This window comes from Coloeus monedula, assembly GCF_965178545.1.
Source record: "Coloeus monedula genome assembly, chromosome: 9".
NCBI classification, from domain to species: Eukaryota; Metazoa; Chordata; class Aves; order Passeriformes; family Corvidae; genus Coloeus; species Coloeus monedula.
This window is the reverse complement of record NC_138789.1, coordinates 3,889,373-3,916,511: the sequence shown is the minus strand read 5'-3', so window position 1 is coordinate 3,916,511 and position 27,139 is coordinate 3,889,373. Positions and strand designations below refer to the sequence as shown.

The 27,139-nt window shown below is 44.5% G+C and overlaps 1 protein-coding gene across 1 annotated transcript in view; it reads left to right on the top strand.

The window, feature by feature from the left end:
* The window catches only part of PLA2G4A (phospholipase A2 group IVA), a 52,797-nt gene extending 33,472 nt beyond the window's left edge, over window positions 1–19,325 (top strand). Inside the window, exons 9-18 of the mRNA XM_082287341.1 lie at window positions 1,975–2,197; window positions 3,368–3,482; window positions 5,883–6,020; window positions 6,363–6,455; window positions 7,807–7,878; window positions 9,568–9,819; window positions 14,766–14,950; window positions 17,794–17,989; window positions 18,190–18,347; window positions 19,152–19,325. Of these exons, the coding sequence (XP_082143467.1) occupies window positions 1,975–2,197; window positions 3,368–3,482; window positions 5,883–6,020; window positions 6,363–6,455; window positions 7,807–7,878; window positions 9,568–9,819; window positions 14,766–14,950; window positions 17,794–17,989; window positions 18,190–18,347; window positions 19,152–19,283 (1,564 nt within the window). The 3' untranslated portion in view covers window positions 19,284–19,325. The remainder of the gene's footprint in view (window positions 1–1,974; window positions 2,198–3,367; window positions 3,483–5,882; window positions 6,021–6,362; window positions 6,456–7,806; window positions 7,879–9,567; window positions 9,820–14,765; window positions 14,951–17,793; window positions 17,990–18,189; window positions 18,348–19,151) is intronic.
* The last annotated feature ends 7,814 nt before the right edge of the window (window positions 19,326–27,139 follow it).

Here is a 27,139-nt window from a genome sequence, read left to right as displayed (position 1 = left end):
AAGTGTCTGTGAACTAGAGTCAGTTTCTCCTTTAGATTGGACTACAAAAGGTTGGAACCTGAGTTTTCTATCACTGGTGGTGGGGGCAGATTTATCACTGTCCATTGAGAGATGGATGCACTTTGGTCACAGTTGTGAAAAGCAGAAGGTGGATGAAGAGCAATGGAATAGTGCAGCGTGGTATTAAAACATTCCCTGTGTTTCTGGGGAAGGGTTTGCCAACCCTGCTCAGGACAGATGTCAGTCTGCTGGCTGTGAGGTCTCTTTTGGGGATAACCCAAGGGTGAATACGTAGTTGGTCTAATGTGAACCTATAAAATCTGAGTTAAAATAGCGAGATTATCTCAACTGCTGCAGTCAGAAACAGATTGGAGACAGTTGTGTTTGAACAAATTTGCTTTTGCTCTCTGATGTCACCCTTCAGTCTTCCCTTGCTTGTTGAATAAACAAATTGACACCTAGGCACTCCCTTTCTTTTCTTTCTTTTCCATGCAGTCTATCACTTGGGAATAATTCTCTTTTCTTTTTTTCCTGAAGGGTGGAGAATTCCTTTCCTGGAGAGGCAGGTTTTTGCTTGTCCACTCAGCTGCATGCCTAACCTTGGAGCAGTGCTTTTCTGCCATCTTGCTTCAACCTTGTGCTGACTTCTCCAGCTGCATTCCCCTTTCCCTGCATCCAGGAGCTGACCTGGAGCCCGTGGATCAAGTCCTGGCAGCCCACGTGGGACAGGGTTGGTTGTGCTGTCACAGAAATGGCTGGGCATGACCCTGTGCGTCTGAGCTTTGTTTGCAGTAAAACTAACTTGTTTCTCAGTAACAAACTCATTATATGCCTCTCCACATCCTCACAGTCAATTAACTCTCTGCACAGGTTGTAGTTGTTGTGCTTCAATTTATTATGGAAGCATCATCTCCTGGAAAATGGGGCCATATCCATCCCAGATATCCATCCCTCAGGCCCTGGGCTGAGCCCCCAGCATGGGCAGCAGGAAGGGGATGGGGATTCTGCCCCTGTGCCCCTGTGCTCAGGTGAGAGCCCACCTGCAGAGCTGCCCCAGCCCTGGGGCCCAGCACAGGAAGGACCTGGAGCTGCTGGAGAGGCCAGAGGAGGCACCAGGATGATCAGAGGGATGGAGCAGCTCTGCTGGGAGGAAAGGCTGGGAGAGTTGGGATTGTTCAGCCTGGAGAAGCTTTGGGGTGACCTCATTGTGGCCTTGCAGTGCCTGAAGGAGCTGCAGGAAAGATGGAGAGAGACAATTTCCAAGGGATGGAGTGACAGGACAAGGGAGAATGGCTTTCCACTGCCAGAGAGTACGTTTAGATGGGATATTGGGAAGGAATCCTTTCCTGTGAAGGTGGGGAGGCCCTGGCACAGGGTGCCCAGAGAAGCTGTGTCTGCCCCTGGATCCCTGGCAGTGTCCAAGGCCAGGTTGGATGGGGCTTGGAGCAGCCTGGGCTAGTGGAAGGTGTCCCTGCCCATGGCAGGGGTGGCACTGGATGGGCTTTGAGGTCCCTTCCCACCCAAACCATTCTGGGATTCTGTGATATACTGAGATATTTTAGGAATTTTTCAGTAGTGATAATGAACTGGAGGGCAGAGAGGTGCATCTTACAGGGAGAGAACTGCATGTGTTGTCCTGAGACCTCCAGTCTGCCAAACTGAGCTATGCCAACTGGAAGAGCTCCTTTCAGCTTAGGATGTTCTGTCTGGAAAAATGAGGACTCTATAATCATTTACTTCATACACATTATGGAAATGCCTGTTGAGTGTTTGATCCTATGCTTATATTTAGAACAAATTGCTCAGCTTTCTGTGCTCTGAGAAAAAGGAAATGACAATTTCCTGTATGAATGGAGAGTTAATTAACCTGATTTAATCAGTAATTGTATCAAATCATTTATGAGCTATTTGTAGCTTTCAGGCAGCTGACTCTGCAGCAGGTTTGATGCTCACAGAGGCTGTTTGCCATTGCAGGTACATGTCAACTCTGTATTCCCACCCGGATTTCCCAGCCAAGGGCCCAAAGGAGATCAACGAGGAGCTGATGAACTCCGTGAGCCACAACCCCCTGCTGCTGCTCACCCCACAGAAGGTCAAGCGCTACATCGAGGCTCTGTGGAACAAGAAGAGCTCGGGGCAGCCCGTCACCTTCACAGACATCTTCGGGATGCTCATAGGGGAAACACTCATCCACGATGTGAGTGCTCGGCTTCTGATGCTGTTACAGCTGTCAAACTCTTCCATCATTCCCACCACTATCCTTTTTCTGGAATGACCTTAGCGACATTTAACGAAGGGTGCACATTTTGCTATAAGAAAAACAGCATTTGCTTAAAAAAGTACTTGAAAGATCCCCCTGGTTTTTTGAGAAAAGGGACAACAGGAGAGCTTCACACTGTTGTATTCTATTATTGAAAATTCCTGATTGGCTGAGTCAGGCACACAGACTTCAGAGTTCAAATGAGTCAGGTGAGCAGTAGCTGGATTTGGTCTTGTGGCAAGATTGAAATGTGTTAATAGATTTGCAGATGTGTTTTATACACTTCTATCTCTCATGAGTGTACACTGATAGTGGGTTTTATTTTAAACAATTATAACACTGAAAAAGAGGCAGCACAGCTTTTAGTGGCAGATGTGCAGAATTCTGATGCTGAAGGGCTGTTAATGATTATGTGAGGTTGGTTAGAAGTCCCTGTTTACCAAGGGATGAAACAAATGCACAGATGTTTAGTTTAAATCAGAACCTGACACATCAGTGAAAAATGGCACTCAGGCTGGTGGTTATTTACAGATAACACATGTCAGTGCTATTGCATCATAATGACTTCAGCCTTTCTTTGATTACAGGCTCCAGAATGTTTTCCAGGAGAGATGCAGGTGGTTAGCAAATAGAAAAGCCTCCTCATAGTGCATTTGGTGTTCTCAGTTACCTTGTGGCTGACTCTTCAGAAACAGCCCAGGTTGAAAAACGTTACCTAATTCTTCCTACGAGATATTTCCTTGCTTTCATCTTTCAGAGTAAGAAAAGGAAAGCACTGGCTTCGTCCAGCAGAGCTGATTGCTTTTTGGCCATGCCCCTTTGGCTTGTGGAACATAAGCATATTTCCTCTTCCTGCCTCCCACTCCTTCCTTCCTTAATTGTGCAGAAAAAAGGCATCCAGGCAGATTACTTCCTTTTACAAATTCTTCTGTTTTTCATAGAAGTAACTGAGTCTGCCTACATTTTTTCTCAAATTTCAGAGACAGCAGGAGTCTCCCAGATCTTTATACAAAATAAAAACACGTGATGTTTATTTTTTATGTATCATATATATATATATATATATATACCAGCAAGCCTTTACAGGAAGTCTTTCTTTCCTTGCAGAGGATGGACACCACTCTGAGCAACATGAAAGAGAAGATCAATAATGCCCAGTGTGCTCTGCCACTGTTCACCTGTCTGCATGTCAAACCAGATGTCTCAGAGCTGATGTTTGCAGGTGTGTTCCCAATCTGTGTTGAGTCACTTGTGGCAAGGAGAGAGGTGTGTGGCTGACTAAAATCCCCTTTTTTTTAATGCACCTGAGACTAATTGCATCTGACTTCTGGGAATCTGACAGAGTGATAAGAAGAAGTTACTCAGGGATAGGTGATCACATACTCAGATAGGAGTGCCAAGCCAAAGAGGAACCTGGTGACTCCACCAGGGAAAAGATGTTTAAATTAGTGTATCAAACAGGGAAAGGAAAATGTTCTCAGTCACCTTCTCTTTCAGAGAAGGGTGAAATCAGCAATTAGTCTTGATGATCTTAGAGGTCGTTACCAACTTTAATGATTGTGTGATTAAAATTAGACAAACAAATTAGGTATAATGCCTCTTTTTTACTTCTTGCCCAGTGTAAAGTGCTGTTGGTAATACAAAAATCTGTTCTTCTTGTATTTATTCCATAGGTTTTAGTCCTCTCTGGGAACTTCAGTTGAGAGTGGGTCCAGTTGTGGAAGATGCCACACAAAGATAAGGATGTGTGCATCTATATATAGTTATATACAGAACTGAAAAGGGAAGTGCCAAGGTGGTTTCTCCAGGTTTATGTCATTGTATTTCCTGAAATAGTTATTTGGAGAAGTTGCTGTCAAAGCTTTGGTTGGAAATGAAAATGAGGTTGTGAATTAGGCTAAATATTTCATGGGAAAATGTGTCTTTAACTTTGCTACTTAGGAAACTGATAACTTTTTGTTTGAAAATAGGAGTATTTTGGATTTTAGATGAACTTCTGTTTTTCAGTAAATTTTATTGGGGTTACTATTTTAAAACCAAAAGGATCTTTAGTTAATAATGTCTTTCTCTAAGCAAGATCAGAAGCACCTGAAGGCTTTACTCTGCTCTAAAAAGAGGTATTCCCTGTGCCAGTGGATCTTGGGTTTGCCTTTTGAGGCTGACATCTCTGTCATTATAGAGGGTGCTAGATCCTGATTGCTTCTTATTTTAAGCTCTCTTCCTCCTTTTAGCTATTCCTGATGTGAGAGAGATAGTAAATTTTGAACAGAAATATTTACATTTCCTAATTTACGTTGATTTTAAGGTAGGAATTTTGTTTTCCTGAGCAGGCTTTGTGATTTGAGAAATCTCCTTCAGTGCAAATGCAAGCTGGAAGTGGACTAACACAAATTAATTCTAATTCTCAGTTCAGCTTTGCTGTCACCCTGGTTCTAAATACATATCTGCCAATTCATGTTTATACAGCCAAAAGGAGATATGCAATTCCTGGACTGGGTCTTCAAAGAAATTTCCTTCTGTTCCAGTGAATGTGAAGATTTGTGGGTGATTTATTTGGAAAATAGGATGTTGTATTTGACTTAGCTCAGATAAGCATTACCCTGTGAAATGAAACTCCCAGCAGTTGTGATTAAATCTTTCCTTTTCAGGACAAGAGTTCACCTGCTCCACAGGTCAGCAGGAATATCCTGAGGGTGGATGGCATTCCATGACATGTGGGGATTTTTCAAAGCGCTCTCTTTTGCCTTTCTTTTTCAGAATTACTTCTGATTTGTTTAGAGTCAAATCAATCCCTGCTAAAGATAGGGAAGGTGAAATAGATGAATGAGTGAAATGCTTAAAAGAGAAGTTATGTTTTTCTTATTATTTGCTCCCTTTTTGAACTGAATTCTCTGATGGAAGCGGCTCCACTGGTATCAAAGTGTTTCCAAGTCAGCTAAGATCCATTTTCAAAGGCCTACATCAGTAGAATGTAAATAACTTCTGAAATTTTCTGCTCCGATCAGAAAATGCATTTGAACATTTTATTCTGAATTTTTCTCGAGCTCTCTGTTCAATAAAATGGACTTTTAAAAGATATCTCTAGCAATGTTTGAATTGATTATCAGCTGCCTATCAGCTTTGCCTTTTGATATTGGATTTCCCCAGAAACTTTAGGTTTGGGTGGAATCCAAATGGCTCTCCTAGAATATTTTACAACCCTTGGGATATTCAGTGATTGTTGTGCCACCTCTGTCACTGCTCTCCATATTTTTGGTGGAATTGCAGTGAAGGAAAAGCAGCTTGGAGCTTAGACCCACATGTGGCAGGGAATCATGTTGAAGCAGGGGATGAAAAGCAGATGTCATTGTGTGTTCCTCATTTGTGATCTCTCCTTTTATACCTCTGGTTTTCCAACCTCATTCTTTTCACTAAAGTTCATGGTGATAAGAGAGAATGAGGATTCTTTCCCTGCTGAGATATCACTGACCTTGATTTGATATTCCTGATGGTTATTTGGCTTCCCATTTCTCTAAAATGTCTTTGCTTGGAGAAAGGTTTCATTCATTTCTGTGTTTTCCTCCTCTGTTTCTATTCAGGGTGAGATTTCTGACTGAGCACAGTTTTGTTTCTGACTTTGCAGACTGGGTGGAATTCAGCCCATATGAGATTGGAATGGCCAAGTATGGCACTTTCATGTCTCCTGATTTGTTTGGAAGCAAGTTTTTTATGGGCACAGTGGTGAAGAAATATAACGAAAATCCCTTGCATTTCCTGATGGGTGAGTATGTGACAGAAAGAGGCTTGAAAATAAAAGCAATTTCAGTAGTTCATGGACTTCTAAATTCAGTCACAGAAAGTGTAAGACAAGAAGTGGAGCTCTCAGTCTGCTGGAAGACATTCATTTGAAAGATTTCAGAGATATGGATACACACTGTTTATTTGTTTCTTATTTCCATGGTTTTTTGTTCTGATTTGGACATCTGAGCTTATGACTTGGCCCACTCCAAACTCAGAGGTGTATTCAGAGAGCAACCAACTGCTTAAATAGTGCTTTTTAAGATGTGTGGGGTTTGTTTTCCTTCTGCCAAGCACCATTCATTGTGTATTTTTCCTCTTTCAGGTGTCTGGGGCAGTGCATTTTCAATATTATTTAACAGAGTCCTTGGTGTCTCCAATTCTCAGAATAAAGGGCCCACCATGGAAGAAGAATTAGGTAATTTTAGTAAATAATTCCTCTATGCAGAGCAATTACTAGCAAGATTCTCCCTCTGTGGAAGGGTGGCACCACTGGTGGTCAATTAAGAATGTGGAATTAATTACCTTTAATTGCTGGCACTGCTGGATGCTGCTGAGGTGGAGAAAGAGCATTGGGAATGTTCTTTCTTGCACTTTTGCTTCTGATCAGTCAGAGTTGCTGACAGTCACATGCATACATCCAGCTCTTTTCTGGAAGGTAATAGAATCCTCTCTCTATGTTGTTATGCTGATTGTTGGAGAGCAGAAGCTGACAAACATTTGATAGTTACTTGTGTCATCTCTTGACACTGGGCTGTGTTATTGAAGGGATTAGCAAAATGCACCTAAAGTCTCATCTCTGAGTTGTTAGATTGCTCCATTCTAATCACAGCCTGTTGGTATCTGATCCTTTGGAAATTGAATGGTTTTGGTTTCACTCCTGGCACACAAGTGGCAAGATGACTGTAAAGAGTTGTGGCTTGGTTTGGATGGACTTTATCGAGTTTATCTGAGAATGTAGTTAATGATGAAAGGTTTTGTACACTTTTGTTTCCTATTCAGAAGGCAGCATCACAGGGGAAGATCTGACCAATAAATAAATTGTCCTAGACAGCCAGATCTTTCTGAAGAGCAAGAAGAGAAAATGTAGATTGAGATAGTTTTTAAATAATAACCTCTGTCTGCCTCTGCCTCCTAATGGATGGAATTCAGCTGTTTGATAATCTCTTATGGATGAAAATGAGACCTTCAGGTTCCTATTTCTGAGGCCCCTCAGGAGTGTTAACGCCTCCTCATGGAGGATCCCTGTCAATAAATGTGATCATGGAAAAGTCTGCTTTTGAAACATAGTGAGAGGCAGAATGTTATCTGTCATCTGTGACTCATTTCACATATCATTTAAAAACTATTCTTCGAAGCGGGTTCAGATGTGAAAATATTCATGTGGCTTGAACCACAGTCTGGAGCAGAGCTGGAGTTGTCCCAGTGGCACCTTGGCACCACAGTAACATTTCTGTAGGAGTTGTTGAGAGGACAGAAGCAAAACATACAAATTTTAATGAAGGTGAATAAAGTGTGTCAGGCATGTGGTGCAGGGAGGAGTGGGAGGTACTGCTTCAGGGTTACATTTTCTTTTCCAGCCCAAAAATTTCGGGCTAAAGCCAATACCTGCTGCTCACATTCTAATGTCCACAGCAGAGCCACTCTCTTCAGCTGTATTTTCTATTATAAAGACTGTAAGAACTTTATGACTCACATTGTTTTGAAATTCTTAAGTGTTCTGCCAGTTAAACCCCATCAGTTTAAAGGAGTTTCTGTTTCTTTCACAGAAAATATTAGGCTAAAGCACCTTGTAAGCAACGACAGCTCAGACAGTGAAGATGAATCACAGCATCCAAAAGGTAAGGAAATGCTCAGATTTCATTTCATCATTTCCTTTTTCCATCAGCTTTTGTGTGGCTCAGCAAAACAGAGGACAAGAGACCCCAGGAGGTTCTGGGCTTGACTTCGTCTCCTGCTCAAGCTGATCATCGGCTCTCACACATCTGGAATTCCACATTCACCCAAAAATGTAGTTTGCTGGGCCAGAGCTCTCCAGAAGTCTGTTTCCAGCAAGCTGCTGAGCTCAGAAGCACCTTGGAATTGCTGCCAGTCCCCCAAACCAACACTACCCATTGTTTTCAAGAGTTTCCTGATCAAATACTTTCCTGATAATGGTTTAATGTGTTTCAGGCATTCACAGGTGTCTTCTAGCACCTTTACAAATGACATCTGATACAGGAAGTTCCTTGTGTTTGGCACGATGTTTATAACAATGCCCAAATCCAGGTTCCCTGAAGAGGCACAACCACAAAGGGAATCTTGGGGAGTGGGAAGAAAAGATCCTACTGACAATTATCTCTAAGTACCTAAAGCACCTGGATATTTCTGGGGTCTTAGTCAGCTTTCTGTACTTCATGATATTTTGGGGACAAGAGTGATTTTCACCTGCAAACACCTGGTTTTATTTTTAACAAGTGGAGCAAAGATGGGGATGCATTTCAGGATCTACAGAAGAAAAGAAAATCCTCTATGGTGAGACAGGGAGTTATGTCACTAACTCAGCTCAGTGATTGCTTCTTCAACTCCCCTTATCGTAGGTGGTACCACGTTTTGTGTTTATGTGTGGATTTCCTGTTTAAACACTACAGCCAGCACCAAACACATTTCTCTCCTAGTTTGTAGCCATAGTGAACAACCAACAAATCTGGGATTGTAAACACTTGGAAATCCCTCTCGCTTCCATAGAGTGCTATTGGACAGGTGTTGGACTTCTTTGATGCTTGTTTTCTTGCTACTTATATAAAACTCAGTTCCTTTAAAGCCTGGGTTAAAGAGGCAAGTTTTAAAGCTGGATTTAAAGCATCAAGCTGGAGCCTGAACTATTTTCTTATCCAAAACAGCCCAAAAAAAGTCAAGTTTTGACAGGTGAATGAATGCAGGGTGGTACCTGTTCAGGTCATTTTTACTGCGAGCTCCAACTGCAGACATCTAAGTCTGGATCTTTGATTGTACTCTTTAGTTAATTAAAGCCAGATATTAATTGTAGATTACAGTTTACTGTAAAGATCTTTTCAGGTATTTTAGCATTCCCATGCTATAGCATTATCCTTTATGCAAACTAACTGCTTTCCTGAGGAAAGCTGGGTTTCTAAGAGGCAGGAAAGATGGAGAAGGCTGTCAATGCACATCCAAATGAATTAATGTCTACATCAAGTATGGTTCTTACCAGCTCAGGTCTGTCCCTGAGCCCAGCAGAGCTTACAGAGAAAGCCCTCAGACTAATTAAGTCTTCCTCAGGTCATCTAAGACATTCCCAGTCTGTTTTCCTGATATCCACACTATTGTGGTGCAGATTGAAGGTTTCACTGGCTGATGGATTCTCTGCGCTCCTCTGAAATCATGGCAACAAAGCTCCATCATCCCGCCCCTGGCTTGTTGAAAGAAGTGTTTTATTTTCCTAGGTCCTTTATTTTGTAGCCCCTGAAATTCTGGCATTACACTTGCTATGTTTCAATATCACTGCTGGGTGCTTTCATTTTTGTGTGCAGGCACTGAGAGCGCTGAGGCAAAGCAGGAGAGCCAGGAGAGGCTGCAGGAGAGCAGCCAGGAGAGCTGGGTGCAGCGCATGCTGATGGCCCTGGTGGGGGACAGCGCCCTGTTCAACACGCGCGAGGGCCGCGCTGGCAAGGTGCACAACTTCATGCTGGGGCTGAACCTCAACAGCTGCTACCCCCTGTCCCCGCTGGCAGAGCTGCTCACCCAGGAGTCCCTGGAGGAGGAGGAGCCGGCAGCAGTGGCAGGTCAGTTCCCAGAACGCTGGCATGGTGTGTGTTTATTAATGAAGCCAGAGGCAGCGACTTCCCAGCGTGGTAACATCACACCAGCAGGGTCACAGCAGCACCGCTGGGGAGTGTCCAGCAACAGAGCTTGTGAGGGAACTGGGAGGATCAAAGGGCACCACACGGTGACTTCTGTCTGCTCCCTCCCCTGTCCCCTGGTACAGGCTGTGGCACAGCCACTGGATGGACAGTGGTCCTTGGTTTGGCAGAGGTGATCAAACTTCTTTTGTGTGTGGTACCCTTTGTTACATCCACTTTCTCACTCTCTTGGCCTTCTCTAAAGGGTGTCCAGGTTGTTCCTTGGCTCTTACTGATGCTAAGGTGGAAATGAAACCTTTCCTTGTTCTCCTGCAAGGCTTCCCTGTTGCAAAACCTTTGTAGCTCATCTGCTGTCTTTGTCTTTTGAAAAACCCCTGGAGGCAACTCACTTCTTCATTTGTAGGATCACAGAATCCATGAACGTTGGAAGAGACCCACAGGGATCATCCAGTCCAACCCCTGTCCCTGCACAGACACCCCAACAATCCCACCCTGTGCATCCCTGGCAGCGCTGTCCAAACACTCCTGGAGCTCTGGCAGCCTTGGGGCCGTGCCCATTCCCTGGGGAGCCTGGGCAGTGCCCAGCACCCTCTGGGGGAAGAACCTTTCCCTGATCTCCAGCCTGACCCTCCCCTGACACAGCTCATAGATTCTTACTTTGCTGACACCATGTTCTTCCCATGTGGATGGACCTGACAAACCACTCCCATTCCAGGATGGTAAGAATTTCAAAAAAATACGAATTTGCAAAAGAAGTTCAAAGTCTTCCCCCATTCCATGAGGGATGTGGTGTGTGGGACAGGAGCTGTGAAGAATAATTGTGTTTGATTAGGGTTTTGAAGCCTTTGCCATGGACAGTGTTCACTGCAATCTGCCCAGTGAAAGGCAATTAATTTCTTGGTGGTGTTCTGGCACTGGAAGTGTCCAAAGCCAGGCTGGACAGGGCTTAGAGCAACTTGGGCTAGTGGAAGGTGTCCCTGCCCATGGCAGGGGGTGGCACTGGGTGATCTTCCAACCCAACCCCTTCCATGATTCTATGATCCATCAAGACAAGAACAACTCCACCACTCTGAAGGGGGTGTTCTTCCATGCTCTTCCTCCCAGCACAGCCCTACCAACCATCCCTTGGTGACAGCAACATTCCCCTCAGCCCTCATTTCCTATTCAGAGGAAGGAGATTGTCCCAACTGCTCATTAAGCAACAGTCATTTAAAAGCTTAAGAAGCAGCCGTGCTCTAATGTGTATTTGTGAATGCAACAAATCCCATGCAGGGCTTGAAGAGTAATTTCCATCTGGACTCCACTTTCTAAATATTTCTGTCATCTCAGAGGTGTTTACAACTGGGTAGTCTTAATATTTATAGTACTTGGAAAAGAGGCAGGAAAGTGGGTAGGAAATTTATGGTTGGAAAAAATGACAGTTGATGAGAATTTTGCATAATTAAGGCACGTGGATAGTCTTCAGAATCAACTATCAGCTTCCTGGGATTTGATTTCAGTGGAAATAAAATGCTGGTTTGACGGAACTCTACACCTCTGACACAATTACTTTGGAGTGCCTGAAACTTCTTTGGGTTAAAATGGGAAAAGTTTGACATGACTGCAGTTTTTTGCTGTTACCTGAAGCCCACACTCATAAACTTGCAGTAACAACTCAGATCTGACATCTGCAAGTGGTTGCAATATTATAGTCAAGAATAGTTAAAAACCCCTTGAAATGTCAGCAGTTAGTATAAAATGTGATCATTCAGTAGTGTGATGAGTGTAAACACATTTTAATGCTGTGAATTTTCCTAATATATGGAGGATCCCAGAGGTGCAGACAGAAAGGAGACTTTGGTGTAAAATTTAAATCCTTAGATTATCATGGCACTGGATGCATTTAAGCTGTGCATATTTATTCCTAGCACTGGCAGTTTACCTGTCAGCTTGAGTGCACAGAGAAGTCTGTATTGCTTTAAGACTTACTCTCCTTTATTGCCAGACACTCCAAAGGAGAAATAAGTGAATAAAAAAGGATATCAATAATACTTCCATCTCCAGTTGTCCCAAGCCCTCTGCAGAGGATGAACTGTGGCTGACCTAAGGCAGTCTTACAGTCATTACTGAGGATTGAATTTAGGGTCTGCAGTGCCTGCAGCAGAGATCCCAGCTGCTTGGTCTGGAAATAAAACCCTTGGCTTTGCTTTTCCACAGACTCTTATTTGTGGAAATAATGCCGAGCATTTTCTTATTTCATCAGGAATGATTTCATTTTGAACTCAGAGTTGTTCTGTTTCTTTTCTGATGTTACAACACCAGAATGACTTGAGAAAATGCCAACTGCATAACAATGGGGGAAAATAACCCCTAATCTCTGCTTCCTTACTTCAGTATTTATGGAAACTGTTGCAGTAGATGGACGTCAGTAGCAAATGCCCTTCTCATCTCCCCTCCTTCCACTGGAGCTGCCATCTGTGGCAGATTTGGTCTCTAGGACATGCCCTCTTTATGATTTCCAAACAAATATCAGTCTGTGTATCCCATTGCTGGGGAGCTGAGAGGGCTGGGCTGGCTGAACATGGAGCTGGCCTGGTAAACAGAGACCCACAGAGTTGTTAAGGCTGGAAAAGACCTTTAAGATCATCAAGTCTAACCATCAACCCAGCACCACCACTAAACCCTGTCCTCAAGGGCCACATCCTCACATTTTGTCCCAATTTGCTGTTTGATGGACTGGAAGGTGCTGGTAATAGGGATGCATCTTTCCAAAAAGGCTGAAAATTCATGTGAACCCATTTATATGGTTGTTATAAATTTAGTGACCACATTAAGATGTTTTCTCCTTTAAAATAAAATAAGATTATTTTGATGAATTTGGTTTTAGAGTCATGAGGGCTGTAAACAATAGGATCAGTCTCGTTCCTCAGTGTTGGGAGGGAGTTTGTGTGGCAGAAATACACTCCCATCACAAACACTGTTATAGCTGATGCTGTCCTTGGTTAAAGGATCTTTCAAATTCTATTTTTGTAATATAAGAAAAGATGAAACTTGAACAAAAATATTTTTGCAGTTCTTTAGAGGTTCTAGTGAGAACAAGGGTTAAATTATATTTGACATGTTATCTTTAAACAAGAAGGGGAAAACCAAATTGGTCTACTTGTGCTAAAGGGAACTGTAGTCAGTGTGGGTTTTTGACCAGTTTTTTTTAAATTGTGATGAATTTCATAAATACCAATATATTTTCACTGATTTATGCTAATTCATGATTATGAAATATATCTGGTTCTAAAATAGGTTTATAAACACACTTAGCCCTTTAGCAATAGGCAATGATTTAAAAGTGTTCTCTCCTTTGGAAATCAAAGCAAATAGTGGGAAAATAGTGCCTCATTACTTAGAAAAGGGTCCTCTAATAAATAACAACAGAAATAAAAAGTGAAATCATCTGTTTTAAGATTTTGTTTGGTGCTCACAACGTGCTGCTTCTGAAATGACAGGGACAAGAGTTAGAATTATTTTTGATGGATTTTCTTTGCTTCAAAAATATTCTTTTTTTTCAGATTACTACCATTGTCAATAAGTAGATGCCAGGAAATTCAATGATAGCAGGAATAATTATTTCTCTATCCAGCATTCCTTACATTACACTGCCCTCTACAGATATGAGCATTAGATTATTGTTGAAAAGCAAAACCACGCACTGGAAATATTTGTAAGGTCTAGAACAAGAAAAGATTGTCAGGGGAAAAGTTTTAAGTACAGCAAGGATAGTTTAGTAGTGTCCAGAGACTTTCATTTTCTAGTGTCTAGAGACCTGGATAAGTGCGAAGACACCCAGGAGAACTGGATTGGTATTTCCTGAGCTGCACCTGAGGGAATGTTGGGGTTAGAGAGAAACATCATCAGGTTGGGCTTAGAGAGAAAACTGGTGGGACCACACTGGGACAGCACCAGCAGTGAGTGGCTGACAGGGAATTCTGTCCAGTGCCTAAATTGTGGATATGGGTCACTATTTCTCTTTGTTCCTAGTGGAGTGGTGAGTGTGAGGTCGTCAGGTCTGGTGCAGATTGGAAAACAAGACCTGATGGTCCCAAGTTAATGAGCAGAAGTAGACACAGACAAGCGTCACAGGAAGGCAGATCCACATCAAGGCTTTTTGGGCAAGTTTGGGAGAGCTGGGAAGGACTGGGAGAGTGGGGTTGGGAGGGAACCTGGGGGAATAGGTTTGGGCAGGGGTTGTAGGACACTGAAGGGATTACAGAATATTAGGGTTGGAAGATCTCTGGGGATCACCAAGTTCAGCCCTCTGCCCAGAGCAGGTGACACATCCAGGGGGTTTGGGATGGCTCCAGAGAGGGAGGCTCCAGGCCCTCCCCGGGCAGCTGTTCCAGGGCTCTGTACCCTCCAAGTTCTTCCTCGTGTTGAGGTGGAACTTGTTGTGTTTTAGTTTATGGCCATTGCTCCTCATCCTGTCACTGGCACCACTGAGCAGAGTCTGGGACCATCCTCTGACACCCCCAGATGTCTCTTAACATCCCATAAACTTTTTCCTTTGTGCATGGATTGTTTGGGATGATGGAGTGAAAGTGGGAGGGCTGGGATCAAACCTGGGCTTTCGTCCCCTTTGGTTTTGCCTGAAGACCTCTGGGTCTGCCTTGTGCACTTGGCCTCCTGAGGGCTCTTCCAGATCTGGCTTTTCACCTCATTCTCCAGTTTTTAAGAGTTTTAGTTACACTTGAGTTCATGGTGTGTTTAACTGGGATACACTGTGCAGTTCAAATTGCATGCTCTCTCCAGAACCTAGGGAGACACTGAAAAGCCCTTCAGAACCTCAGTTCTTAACTCAGCTGTCCCTGCTTGGCTCAGTTTTCCCGTGTTCCTTGCAGATCCTGATGAGTTTGAGAGGATCTATGAGCCCCTGGATGTGAAGAGCAAGAAGATCCACATTGTGGACAGTGGGCTGACCTTTAACCTGCCCTACCCACTCATCCTAAGGCCCCAGAGAGGCGTGGATCTCATCATCTCCTTTGATTTCTCAGCCAGGCCAAGTGATTCCAGCCCTCCTTTCAAAGTAAGTGACACAGGCCCTTCTCTTCCTGGGTTCAGGAGTTTAAGGTGACTCAGTTCTATTCCACATGGTCCCAGAAGGCCTTGGTGCTGTTGTATCTACAGCTTTGGAATATTTCTTTCCACGTCAAGGCAGAATATTCCCCTGTGCCTCAGTTCCTGTTTACATGCCTTCTATGAGGCAACTGGCACAGAGAGGGATAATGAAATTCCTTTGAAGCAGGAGGTCAGTTGTTTTTATGGAAGTTTTGCTTTCGCACTGATTGCAGAGTTTTATTTTCTGTCAGAATTAAACAATTAAGTCATTTTCCCTGCCGTACTCTCCCTCTGCCCAGCTGCTCTTCTTTGTGTGCTGTGATGTAAATGGATGGTTTCATGTCATCATCTTGCAGAAATGCATCATCTCAGGATTGCTAAATAAATAACCTTTTGGAAGCAGGGCTAACTTTTCATTTACATCTCACCAGGATAATCCCAGCACTGGTTTAAATGGGACTCAAATCCATCCAGGCCAGAGCAAAACAGCAACAGGAAAACAGGGATTAAGTGTTTTCCACAGCAGGTGTGGAAAGCACAGCTGTCAGTCTGTACATCCTGCATATCCATACAGCTCCAGCTGATCCCAAAGCCTTTACATGGATCATTTTGGTAACTGCTACCAAAAAGTAGTGCTTCAGAGACTATTGTGAGGTTCTTTGTGCTGTGGTTTAATGGGCATGGTGGGATTTGGTCAATCTGTGTGATTTTGGAGGTCTTTTCCAACATTAATGACTCTACCATCCTCAAGAAAGAGGCATTATTTATTTCAAACCCAAATGAATTTTTAAAATAATTTTTAAGAGAATTCAGAAAGCATTCCTGTTTGAGAAACAGCTGTCATTCCTTGTTGCTTTACAGACAAGTTTCAGTTGGAACAGAGAATACTTCTCCTTCAGCTGTTACGGAGTGACAAAACCCCCAAACAACATTAGAATATAACAGCAGTAGCAAAATGAGCTTGAGACCAGTGCTGCCAACTGCAAAGACAAATTTCAGGAGAATATAAAGGAGACATTCCTGTAATCTGTAGGTCTTTTGGGGCTACTGGGGAGAATAGAGCACTGAGGAGGCTTCCTAGTGCTTGAGATCTTTTGTTTTTCCTTAAATTACTGAATCCCAGAGTCTGTTTCTTCCTTAGTATTGTATTTGCATAAGAATATATCTCCTTTTTTTGTCGTGAATGTTTGCCCCAGCAGCTAAATTTGCTGACAAAGCACTGCCATTGCCTCTGAAACATCCTTTTCCTCCCTTTCTTAACATTCCACATGTGGAGTCCGTGCAAAAGGCTGTGTATGGTCACCCCTGCTACTCTTAGCATTCTGTCTTTGTCAGCTGCAATTTTCTGGGTTGTTTCAGGGAACATGGAGAGGTTAATTACCACTCAAGTGGCATGCTGAAGGTTTTCCTCTAAACTGTCATTTTCAAAAGGCAAAAAATCCCTTGACACAATAAAAAATGGTGGGAAAATTAGATGGTGCCTCAGGTTTTCCAGAAGGCTCTGTTGAAGGGAATGGTCCATTGTTTCTGAGGCACAAATAGGTGTGTGCTGAGGCAGACACTGGTGTGTTCCTGAGGTAGAGGACAGGAACAGGAACCAGTTCTGTCCCACTGGTGCATTGCAAAGAGCAAATGGCACTTCAGGAGTGGGCCTGTATCTATGGTAGCACTCTAATATTTTACTCCCGTGGGGAAATCAGCCAGCTGAACTCAATGACTCGAGCCTTGGTTTATCACTTTACACCCACTATCTCTTAATCTCTTGCGTATCCAAAACAGCCGCCCAAGGAAGGGTCCTATTTCATCGAAAACCAAGATTAAAGATGTTGACCTTCCCTCTCCTCCCTCTCACACACCCTCATTACATGCTTTTGAGTCATTATTTACAAATTATCTTGTTTACTGAGTTGTCATGAGGGAAAAGAAGCCTGTTTTCCAGATTTCTTCACTCGGTGTGCTTTGAGAGGCTGCTGTGTGCAGGGATCGGCTCTGAGTACAACAATGCATGGCCCAGTGTTCAGGAACTCTCATGGTTTCCACAGCACTGGTACTCCTTTGCAAAGTAAAATTATGGATGGCTTTTCCCTCACTGTCAGCTCTGTAAATTCACCCCCAGGTTTCTGGGGCAGATCAGATTCCTTCCTGTGACTCATGGCAGGTGGTGGAGCATGGGCAGGGTGAGTGAGGTGCTCAGTTTGTCCTGCTGGGTCATCTGTGCTGAGATGGGCTTGATTAGTCCTGGGAACCACAGGGTGGTTTGGGCTGGAAGGGACATTAACCTCATCCCACCCCTGCCATGGGCAGGGACACCTTCCACTAGCCAAGGTGGCTCCAAGTCCCATCCATCCTGACCTTGGACACTTCCAGGGATCCAGGGGCAGCCACAGCTGCTCTGGGCACCCTGTGCCAGGGCCTCCCCACCCTCACAGAGAAGGATTTCTTCCCAACAGCCCATCTAACCCTGCCCTCTGGCAGTGGGAACTGGCAGTGTCACTCCATCCCTTGTAAATTGTCTCTCTCTCCATCTTTCCCTGTCAGCTCCTTCAGGCACTGCAAGGCCACAATGAGGTCACCCCAAAGCTTCTCTTCTCCAGGCTGAACAATCCCAACTCTCCCAGTCTTTCCTCACAGCAGAGCTGCTCCACCCCTCTGATCATCTTGGTGCCTCCTCTGGACTCCTTCCATGTCCTTCCCATGTTGGAGATTTAAAAATTTATGGGTTGCTTTAACCACCCCACATGATCCCTGTCTCTGCAAACCTCACTTTGCAGTGGAGGCTTTTATGCACCTGAGTCTTTCTCCTCTTTCCAGGAAATCCTGCTGGCTGAAAAATGGGCCAAAATGAACAAGCTTCCTTTCCCCAAGATAGACCCCAACGTGTTCGACCGGGAGGGCATGAAGGAGTGCTATGTGTTCAAACCAAAGGACACCTCCTCGGAGAAGGACTGTCCAACCATCATCCACTTTGTGCTGGCCAACATCGACTTCAGGAAGTACAAAGCTCCAGGTGAGCTCACAATTCCTGATGCTGAATCCACCTGTTCCTTTGGAATCACTTTGTGGTTATGTACTAAGAATGTTTTGTCTCTGAAACAACTCTTGAACTCTATCTGCAATCCTTAGGGAATTCGAAGGAGCCGTTAAAAATAAGGTAATAAATCCTCAGGCCTAATGTTTAGATGGAATTTTTGTATTTGTCCTGTGCAGGCGTTCCCAGAGAAACACAGGAAGAGAAGGATTTTGCAGACTTTGATATTTTTGATGATCCAGATACACCTTTCTCTACCTTCAACTTCCAGTATCCCAACGAGGCTTTCAAGAGGCTCCACGACCTCATGGAGTTCAACACCCTCAATAACATGGATGTAAGTATGGGGGTTAAAGGGGCTGGACTGTTAAAGGGGGAAGTGGGTGATGTGAGTAAAGTCCTAAATCTGCCCTACAGAAGGTGCAGGGCTTTGCCTCAGTGTTTGATTTTCTCGTTCGGTTCTTGCCTTGGTTTTGCCATTTTACCATCACAAGCCATTCAGGGTAACTGAGCAAAAGGGGCTGTGGAGGATATAAACATGATGTGCAGGATTTTATACTCGGGTTTTTTTGTGTAATTGGACAAAAAGGACACTGGAAATTTTCTCTGAAGGAAATTTCTTTATCAGCTAACTCAGTAATAATTATTTGTAATTGATAGTTGGCGTAGCATGACATCATGATCCCAACATCTGACAAGTGTAATGATCATCCCAGATAAAGATATGGGGGTTTTAATCAATATAATGAAGAAAACTTGTTACATCAGCACAAAGGAAATAAAAGTGAAGATTTAATCTTTCTCAGTATAATAATTACTTTCTACATCCTTGAAATACGTATTTTCTCCATGTTTGGATTTACCCTTCTCAGTTTCACTGAGGCTGTTTAAATACTGTATATTTTTGCGTGACTTCTTTGGTGTTGGTGGCCTCCCTCATATTTTTACTAACCACATTAAAATCAGTGTTTTAAACACTCAAGAAATACTATTTGTAATAAAACTCATCGATCCCTTTGTTCAGTGATGGAGCAGGGCTAAAAGTGGGAACAGCAGCTTTTAACAACAGAAGGGGCTGTTTGTGTCTGTTTCAAAGTGGTTCAGATGCGAGTTTTCCTGCTGGCTGTGTTGTTCCCTGCAGGTGATCAGGGAGGCGATGATGGAGAGCATCGAGTACAGGAAGCAGAACCCCTCGCGCTGCTCCGTGTCCCTCAGCAGTGTGGAGGCCAGGAGGTTCTTCAACAAGAGCAACCTCAACAACAACCACACGTAGAGGCTGTGCCCTCCCAGAAACTGCTCCTGCCTTTGGAACTGGAGTCAAAAGGACCTCAGTGGAGCATCCCTGCTCCTCACAGGGCTGTGCAACACTCCTGAACACGTCTTCTTGTGAGCGTTCACGTTCCAATAGCATTTTGTACTGCTTTTTTAAGAACTAAAAACATTTCAGTAGGCTGAGGTCCTCATTTTTAAAACTCTGGAATTAGTTGGAGATCATTGGGTTCAGTGTCTTTTTGTTTTCTTATAAAATTGTAAACACTGGTTTCCTTTGGGGGGTAATTGATTTTTAATTGATGTAAATTGGGCATGGCTTGAAGGGTATGATGGAATTAGAAAAAAGAAATTGAAATCCACTTTACTGCTGTTTGAGAATGTCTGTACCACTCAGCAAAAAACTAAACCTCTGATATCTTCTTTTTCTTATTTAATCCTCAAAATTACATTGCTTGAACTCTTGGCCTACTGGCAACCATATATTAAATTATTTGTCAGTTTGTGTACTTCTGATCAGAATGTTTCTTCATAAATTGGCAGTGATTTTGCATTTGAGCATGATTAAAACAACACATTTCTGCAAAGGGACAGTGGCAACGTTTACTGGGGACTGGTAGAACGTGCCCAGGTGAGAATGTGAAGCCTTAAGGGCTATTTTAAAAATATATTCTTAGTACTTTGAATAATGAAAGACTGTACATAGACAGAGATTATTTTAGTGCCATCTCAACCAGTATTGCTGTAACTCTGCAAACACACAGAAAATGCAGCTGCACCTCTGAAAACTTTGCTAAAATCAGTAAATCCCTGGGAAGGGAAATAATTACAATGCATTTCTTTTAACAGCCACTGCACCAAAGAATGATGGAATGCTTGGGGGTGGAAGGGACCTTAAAGTTGATCTCATTCCCTCCCACTAGCCTAGGTTGGTCCAAGTCTACATGCAAAGTTCTCTGGTTAAATAACATTTCCTTTATTGATCAATAGGTTTTATTTCTATTTGAGTTAGTGCATGTTTAAAATCAAGAGAGAAAATAAAAGTAACTTATCTTAGTGCTGGATAATTTAAACATTTTCCATAAATTCTGGAATACAGAAAGGAACTGGTACCATTATATTATTGTAATATTTTCTTTTAAATGTTGTATTTCCTTTCAGTAATGTAATATTTGTATTTTTTATTTTATAATATGTACCTACTCTGTTTCATGGAAGAGTTTTATCATGCTTTATACAGTTTATATTATCATAGTGTTACCAGATGATAAAAAATAAAACTATATTTGGCAGCTGCTGTTTTCAGACAGTTTTATTTTGATAATTTATGGGCCATTTTCAGGTTTTTTGTGAAGGGATGTGGCGCAGCTGGATGGTGTGAGGCAGCTCACAAGACTGACAGTGCACAGGATGGGTCTTTGCTGCCTTTAATCTTGGATTCCTTATAAAGCAGGGAAGTTCCTTAGACATTACTAAAAGTAATGTGGAAGGAGAATAATAATGCCGGGAGAACGCTCTTCTGACACACAGTGTGACACCAGCCACAGAGAGTTTTCCCATACCTTGAAATGTAATCCTTTGTTTCTCATTTTCCCCTCCCTTTAATCCTGGTTATTCTGCTTTGTGTGCACAGTACTTTTTTCCAACCCAGCGTGTGATCCCTAGGAGGCAGAAAAAGGTGGATTTAGAGAATGAATTGTTTCGGACTTCAAACATTACTGTAGGGGCAGCACACGGGAGATCCTTCATGCCTGAAGGACATGGAAGTGCCACCCTGCAGGTCTGGTGGTGAGGCTTTAGGGGTGAGCTCAATTCCTGGAAACCAGCTCTGGTGGGCTCTGGGACACCCAGCACCAAGCCTGGCCCTGAGCTTCTCTTCCTTGGGACCTTGGGACAGGCTCCAGTGCCCGGATGGGCACTGGAAGTCTCAGCCCGCCTTTTCCTTTACCAGCAGAAGTGAATGCTCAGACTAAATCCCAGGGACCCGGGAAGCACTGGAGCTCTGGAGCACACACACCCTCGGTGTGTTTGTGTTGGTGAGAAGAAAATCCCTTTGGCAGGGAATGGGGCTGCAGCCAATGCCCTTACCCATCCCCCTGGGCATGTTTTGTCTGTGGGATGAAACCTGAGCACTCAGCGTGATCGGTCACCTGCAGAGCTGTTCCGACAGAGCACACAGAGCTGCTTTTCCAGGAGAGCCGCTCGTGCACGGGAGTGGATGTGCGCTCGAATGCCAGAGCCAGTTGTGCAACCGCTTGTGTTGACATAACAGGGTTTGCTCTGGTGCTCACTGGAAGCAAAGCCGAGCAGACGTTTCCTGGAGCTGTAACTTCACCCCTCGCTGGCTGCTGGCACCTGGGATGGACAGGTTTGTGTAGGGATGTGACTCACCCGGGAGGTTACACAGGGCCCTTCTCACGAAGGGTGGAAGGCAGGGGCTGTGCGGGTTCCCAGGAATTCCCCATGGCAACACAAACACGGCACTGCTGTGCATGCGAGGAGCAGGCTCTGGGGCAAGGCAAAGACACGCGACTCCTTAAACTTTAGACTAACCAAACCCCACAGGACTGGGTCCAACAGGAACAGGAATTCCTTATGTGGCTGTTTAACCCATGACTGCCAAGCCCCACCAACTTGAAATTAGGGATCAAAGGCCAAGCCAAAAGGCTCCTGGTTTCGTTAGGTTTGGTCAGGAGATGTTTGGGAACAGAACTCCCAAGGAAGGCAGCCATGAGCTTGGAGAGACCCGTGTGGGAGGATGGACCTGGATCTCGAGGGTTCCAAAAACACAGCCAGGTCTGAGAAATAGGTGGGGACAAATGGGGCACTGAAAGGGGAATCCCAGCTGTGACAGGGTCACTGGTGCTGGGCTGGGAGCCGGGTCTGATGTCTGCAGAGGAGAATGTTCTGCAGCACCTGGGATTTCCCTGCTACTCCATCTTCACCTGGAGCCAGCAGCCCATTTGTGAAGCCTTTCTGAGACCTGTCAGAAAAACCTCGAGGAATCTAACATCAAACCAACTTTATACTTAAACATTTTCTCTTTAATCAGTACAATGCTCTTCCAGTGAGGCCTCCTCGAAGGCTGTGGCCAAACTGGCCACAGAGACCTGGGAACATTGAGGTGGTTTTGGCCTTTGTGTCTCTCTCAAATTCTCACCCAGGTATACTGTTTTAGGCAAGTCAAAAGTGAGCAGGGAAAAACAGGCAGCTCTGGGCTTATTTGGGTGTGAAGCTGTAACTGCTGCCACTGAAGAATAAACGACACCGGTAAAGCTACACCTCCTATCCCTGGCAGTGTCCAAGGCCAGGTAGGACAGGGCTTGGAGCGACCTGGGCTAGTGGAAGGTGTTCCTGCCAATGGCAGGGGGTTGCACTGCACGGGCTTTAAGGTCTCTCCCAACCCAAACCATTCCACGATTTTATGATTCTAAAGTCATATCACTTGTTTGGTACCATTTTGTAACACAGCTGCATTTCTGCTCCTCACCCAACTTTTTGGATGGCCTGAGGGGGATGGATGGCTGGGCCAGCACTGACAGCACGGGACACGGGACACGTGCCAGGCAGGTCTCTAAGTTCTGGGATGAGGAGGAGAACTAGGAAGCACCCTCCACATCCCGCTGGTGCTTAACACCTTCCAGACGTTTTCTCACAGCTCGTTTAGGGCGTGTGCTTGGAAAACACAAACCGGAATTAACGCCATGGCTTTAAAAGAGATTGAGGGAAGTGTTTCGCCAGCGTGTTTGGGAAGCAGAGACACTGATGCTTTGCAGCTGTGGATTCAATGCAAATCCTTCTGGTCCGGTTTTACCAAACCCCAGGGATTTGCCTGAGGACATTTTTGTGTGACGGTCAGCCCCTGCTTCTGGCACTAATTAATCCCTGGATGCTGCCAGCACAGAGAGAGGCAGCCTGGAGGGCTGGGATCGGGTCTGGCAGGGGAAGGTCCCTCTGCTCCTCCGTGGGGCTCTCGCTGCTGGTTGTTGATTGTGGGGTGGGATGAGGGACGGGAACAGAGGCTGAAACGAGGGAGGTTTGACTCCAAACGTGTGCCGTGGGCGGTCCCCGAGTTTGTTTAGGATGTCCCTTTGTAAGGCTGGGAGGAAGCTGTTCTGAACTTTTTCACCTTGCAGAAGTCCAGAAGTTAGTAATGCTCATTTGCTGTTCCTCCCTCAGCTTCAAGCCTCTTTTAAACCCATTTTTAGGTAAAGAAACTTATTCCAAGGTGATACAGAGCAGATTTCAATACCCCACCAGACCACAGGCCTCTTTCTGGTGTTGCTTCTGTGTCCTTACTGTCTCTTTTTTCAAGGGCTGCCAGAAAATAAACGAGAGAATAATCTGACATCTGAGATCCTCTGTGTCTTTATTGCTCACTTCCTTTTATTTTATTTTGGAATCTTAGGATCATGGAATCATTAAGGTTGGGAAAGACCTAACAGATCATCAAGTCCAACCACCAGCCCATCACCAGGTTCAGCACTAAACCTTGTCCCCAAGTGCCACATCCACGTGGTTTTTGAACACCTCCAGGGATGGTGACTCCACCATGTTCTGCCACACGGCTGTGAGCTGGTATAGCTGGAAGATCCAGCAGCAGATGTGGGGTGCTGTGAGGCAGCAGTGTTTCAGCCTAAACTGTTTGAAATACAGGAAATCCAATCTTCTAGATGAAGAACACAGGTATTTATACAGTTCAATATAGGTATTTAAAATTTATGTCCAACTTATGAACTGTTATTGCTCAAGACCAAACCCACCCCACTTTTCTTCTCACCCGTGGGGTCCAGTGTACATTTCCAGCTGAAGGAAGTATTTAAAATCCCCAAAATCGTTGCCCTGCTTTTTAGTCCCTGTGTCAGGAAACGGTTGATGTTAGGGTTGTTTTTTTCGCTTGTAAATGATTTGGTACCAGTGGGGAGGGGGGTGAGTTGTGCAAGTAGCAAAATATGATGAGAGTGACCTAAATTCAACAAAATGGCTAAAAACGGTGAGGATGTGAACAGCAGGTGAACACTGAGGGACACTGGGTTGCCTGCTGTGGGCTTTACACACTCCCAGAGGCGGAAAGCCTCTCTCTGACTTGAAGGCTGCAGCCTCAGGTGTTTTGTGCAGCACACACTTTAATATAGATGTTTTTCTTCCAGGCAGTGATAACTGCCCACAATATCAGCCAAATTCCCATCAATCTGAGTGAAAAGTTGAAGGAACAGACTTTGGTCTAACACTGTGTTTTACACTAAACCCCAACCATCCTTCTGCTGTGAGTTTGAACGTTTCGCTCCAATGTAAAATTCCAACATTTGTGTCCCACAGTGTGACCAAAGCCTGTTGTGCTCTGTTGTGCAATGTAATAAATGTCAGACTGCCAAATTCAGCTCCATTGAAATGGTTTTTTATAATTGCCCGTGGTGTTGTAAGATGCACTTAACAAATACTTGTTGGCTTAAAGGATGCAACTGAATCACTGTTCTCTGATGGCAAATCCTCACAGTGGAAAACAGCCCTTGCTCATATTTTCCCAGTTCCCTGTGTGGTGGGACACCGAGGAAAGCTCTTGCAAAACAGAGAACTTGGTGTTATGAATCCACAGGTAATAGCCAAGCAATGGTATTTTGGCATCTAAATAAACACAGGGTGTTTAGGAAAAATAAAAAGAATGTGAAGATCCAGCCTTCGCCTGCTGGCAGGAGGAGAGCACAGTGCTCGAGTTTGGTTCCTCTGTGTCCCCATGTCCCCAGCCCCCCTCGCTGCTGGGGGATGAAGGTCTTTGGCAGAGCGATGCAACCCGGAGTGGGAAGGGCAGTCCCGGGAGCCAGGGGCTGCTCCCTGCAAAACCTGGGCAGCCGCAGCCCTCCCCAGCCCGCAGAGGTGAGAAAGCCATTTCCCAGACCAGCACCAGGTGCTAAACGCTGTGATGGCCGAGGCCAACAAATGGGGATTTAATGACTCCTGACATTCCTCCTGGATGCACAAAGAGCTTTTTGCAGGACATTAACACCAGGTGCCTCTGAGCAACCTGGCCGTCCCTCAAGGAACCTCTGCAACCGAATGAGTGGCTCAGGGACACCACAGTCGTCCTTCAAGCTGCAAAAAAAAGGTGATTAACCTTGGAACAGAAATCATTTCAGTGGAAAACTGGACAGGTTTCAGTCGTCCCTTACAGGAAGGCCTGGCTGCTCATTTGTCATCAGATTTTCCTCAGCAGTCTTACTCCAGAGCTTGATTTCCTCTTTCTCTACTTCTCAGTGATAATGCAGGGAAAATAACTGGAAGTCTTTTCTTTTTGCAGCAGAATTCTGCACATGGATACAAGACATGAATGACTGAATAGTTGAGCAGCTTTGTTTTTGGTTTCGGGATTCTCTAGGTAAGTTTAAGGAAAACATGGAGAAGGCACTCTCAGTGCCTCTGTTCACTGAGCCCCCGAGCTTAACCCGGCCCTGTCCACCTGTGAGTGCTGTTCGAGGCTCTAAGATTAGTTAGTTAATGCATGGTTAATTGGCAAGGGATTTACCTATCAATCCATCCACTTCGTAGGGGCTGTGGCTATGAAAACCTTTGCCTGCCCACAGCTCACGTTATGAACATGGACAACTGTGTGTAAAAATAAAAAGAAAATAAACCTCTGCATCTAAAAGTAGGAAAATCGAGATTTCCAATGATTTTGTGGTGCTGACAAACCAAGGGAGAGCTGCTGGCCCTTTCTCTCACCCAGCAGGAATTGCAGGAGTCAGTGAGTGTCCTGGAGAGACCTTGGCACTGTGGCTGGGAATTGCAGCGCGTGTCTCATATTTTTCTCTGTGCCTTATTGTTTTTTATTGCCTTTAGGTATTTTCATCTGTAAAGACCTAACAGATAAGTAGCTCATAAATTATTATGTATCACTCTGAGAAGGCAAGATAGAAAATGAGACTCTTTACTTGGGCTTAATTTTAAACTGTAAGAATTTTAGATGCAGATAAACATAGCAGTTGTTCTTTAGAAGTGACAGAACCAACATAACATTCAAGATGTGTCAGATTTAACAGCGAATTTTGGAAGAACCCCTGGCTTTTTGTGAGCTTTGGGTTGTGTCTTGGGTAATGTTTTCTGGGTGTGCTCTACTGCAGTCCTTCAACTGCTGTGGTTGACATTCCATACATTCATCCATAAAAATCCCAGAATGGTTTGGGTGGGAGGGACATTTAGGCTTGTCTGGTTCCAGCGGCTGCCATGAGCAAGGACATCTTCCAGTGGATAAGATCTGTTGGTTTGCTGGTTTACGAGAAGGACTCAGATGTAGTGTAGATCATTTATTTTCCTGTGCTGATAGTATGATGGGAGGTTTTATCTCAACCCCTTTTCTTTTTTATCAGGAGCAAAAATTCCTGCTGCTATTTCCTAAACTTGTTTACTCTTCTCTCCCATCTTTATTTCCCCTGCTTCAGGTCCTGTGAGGGTCCTGAGGGTCACACATCCCACCACAGTGTGGCCTCTGGCACTTTTTGCATTTTGTAAGCAGAAAGGGGAAATCTCAGATTAAACATTCTCTGTGTCAGAATTCCATAGTGATGGGACTCTCACAGAGGCAGGGATGGGGGAAGAGCTCTGGCACAGGGTGCCCAGAGAAGCTGTGGCTGCCCCTGGATCCCTGGCAGTGTCCAAGGCTGGGCTGGACAGGGCTTGGAGCAGCCTGGGATAGTAGAAGGTGTCCCTGCCCATGGCAGGGGGTGGCACTGGATGAGCTTTAGGATCCCTTCTGACCCAAACCAGTCTGGGATTCTATGAAGAGCAGGAGGAATGGATGCCAACCAAGAAAAGAGAAGAAATTTCAGCATCTCTTCCCCACATTGCCACGGACATCCCTAACAGCCT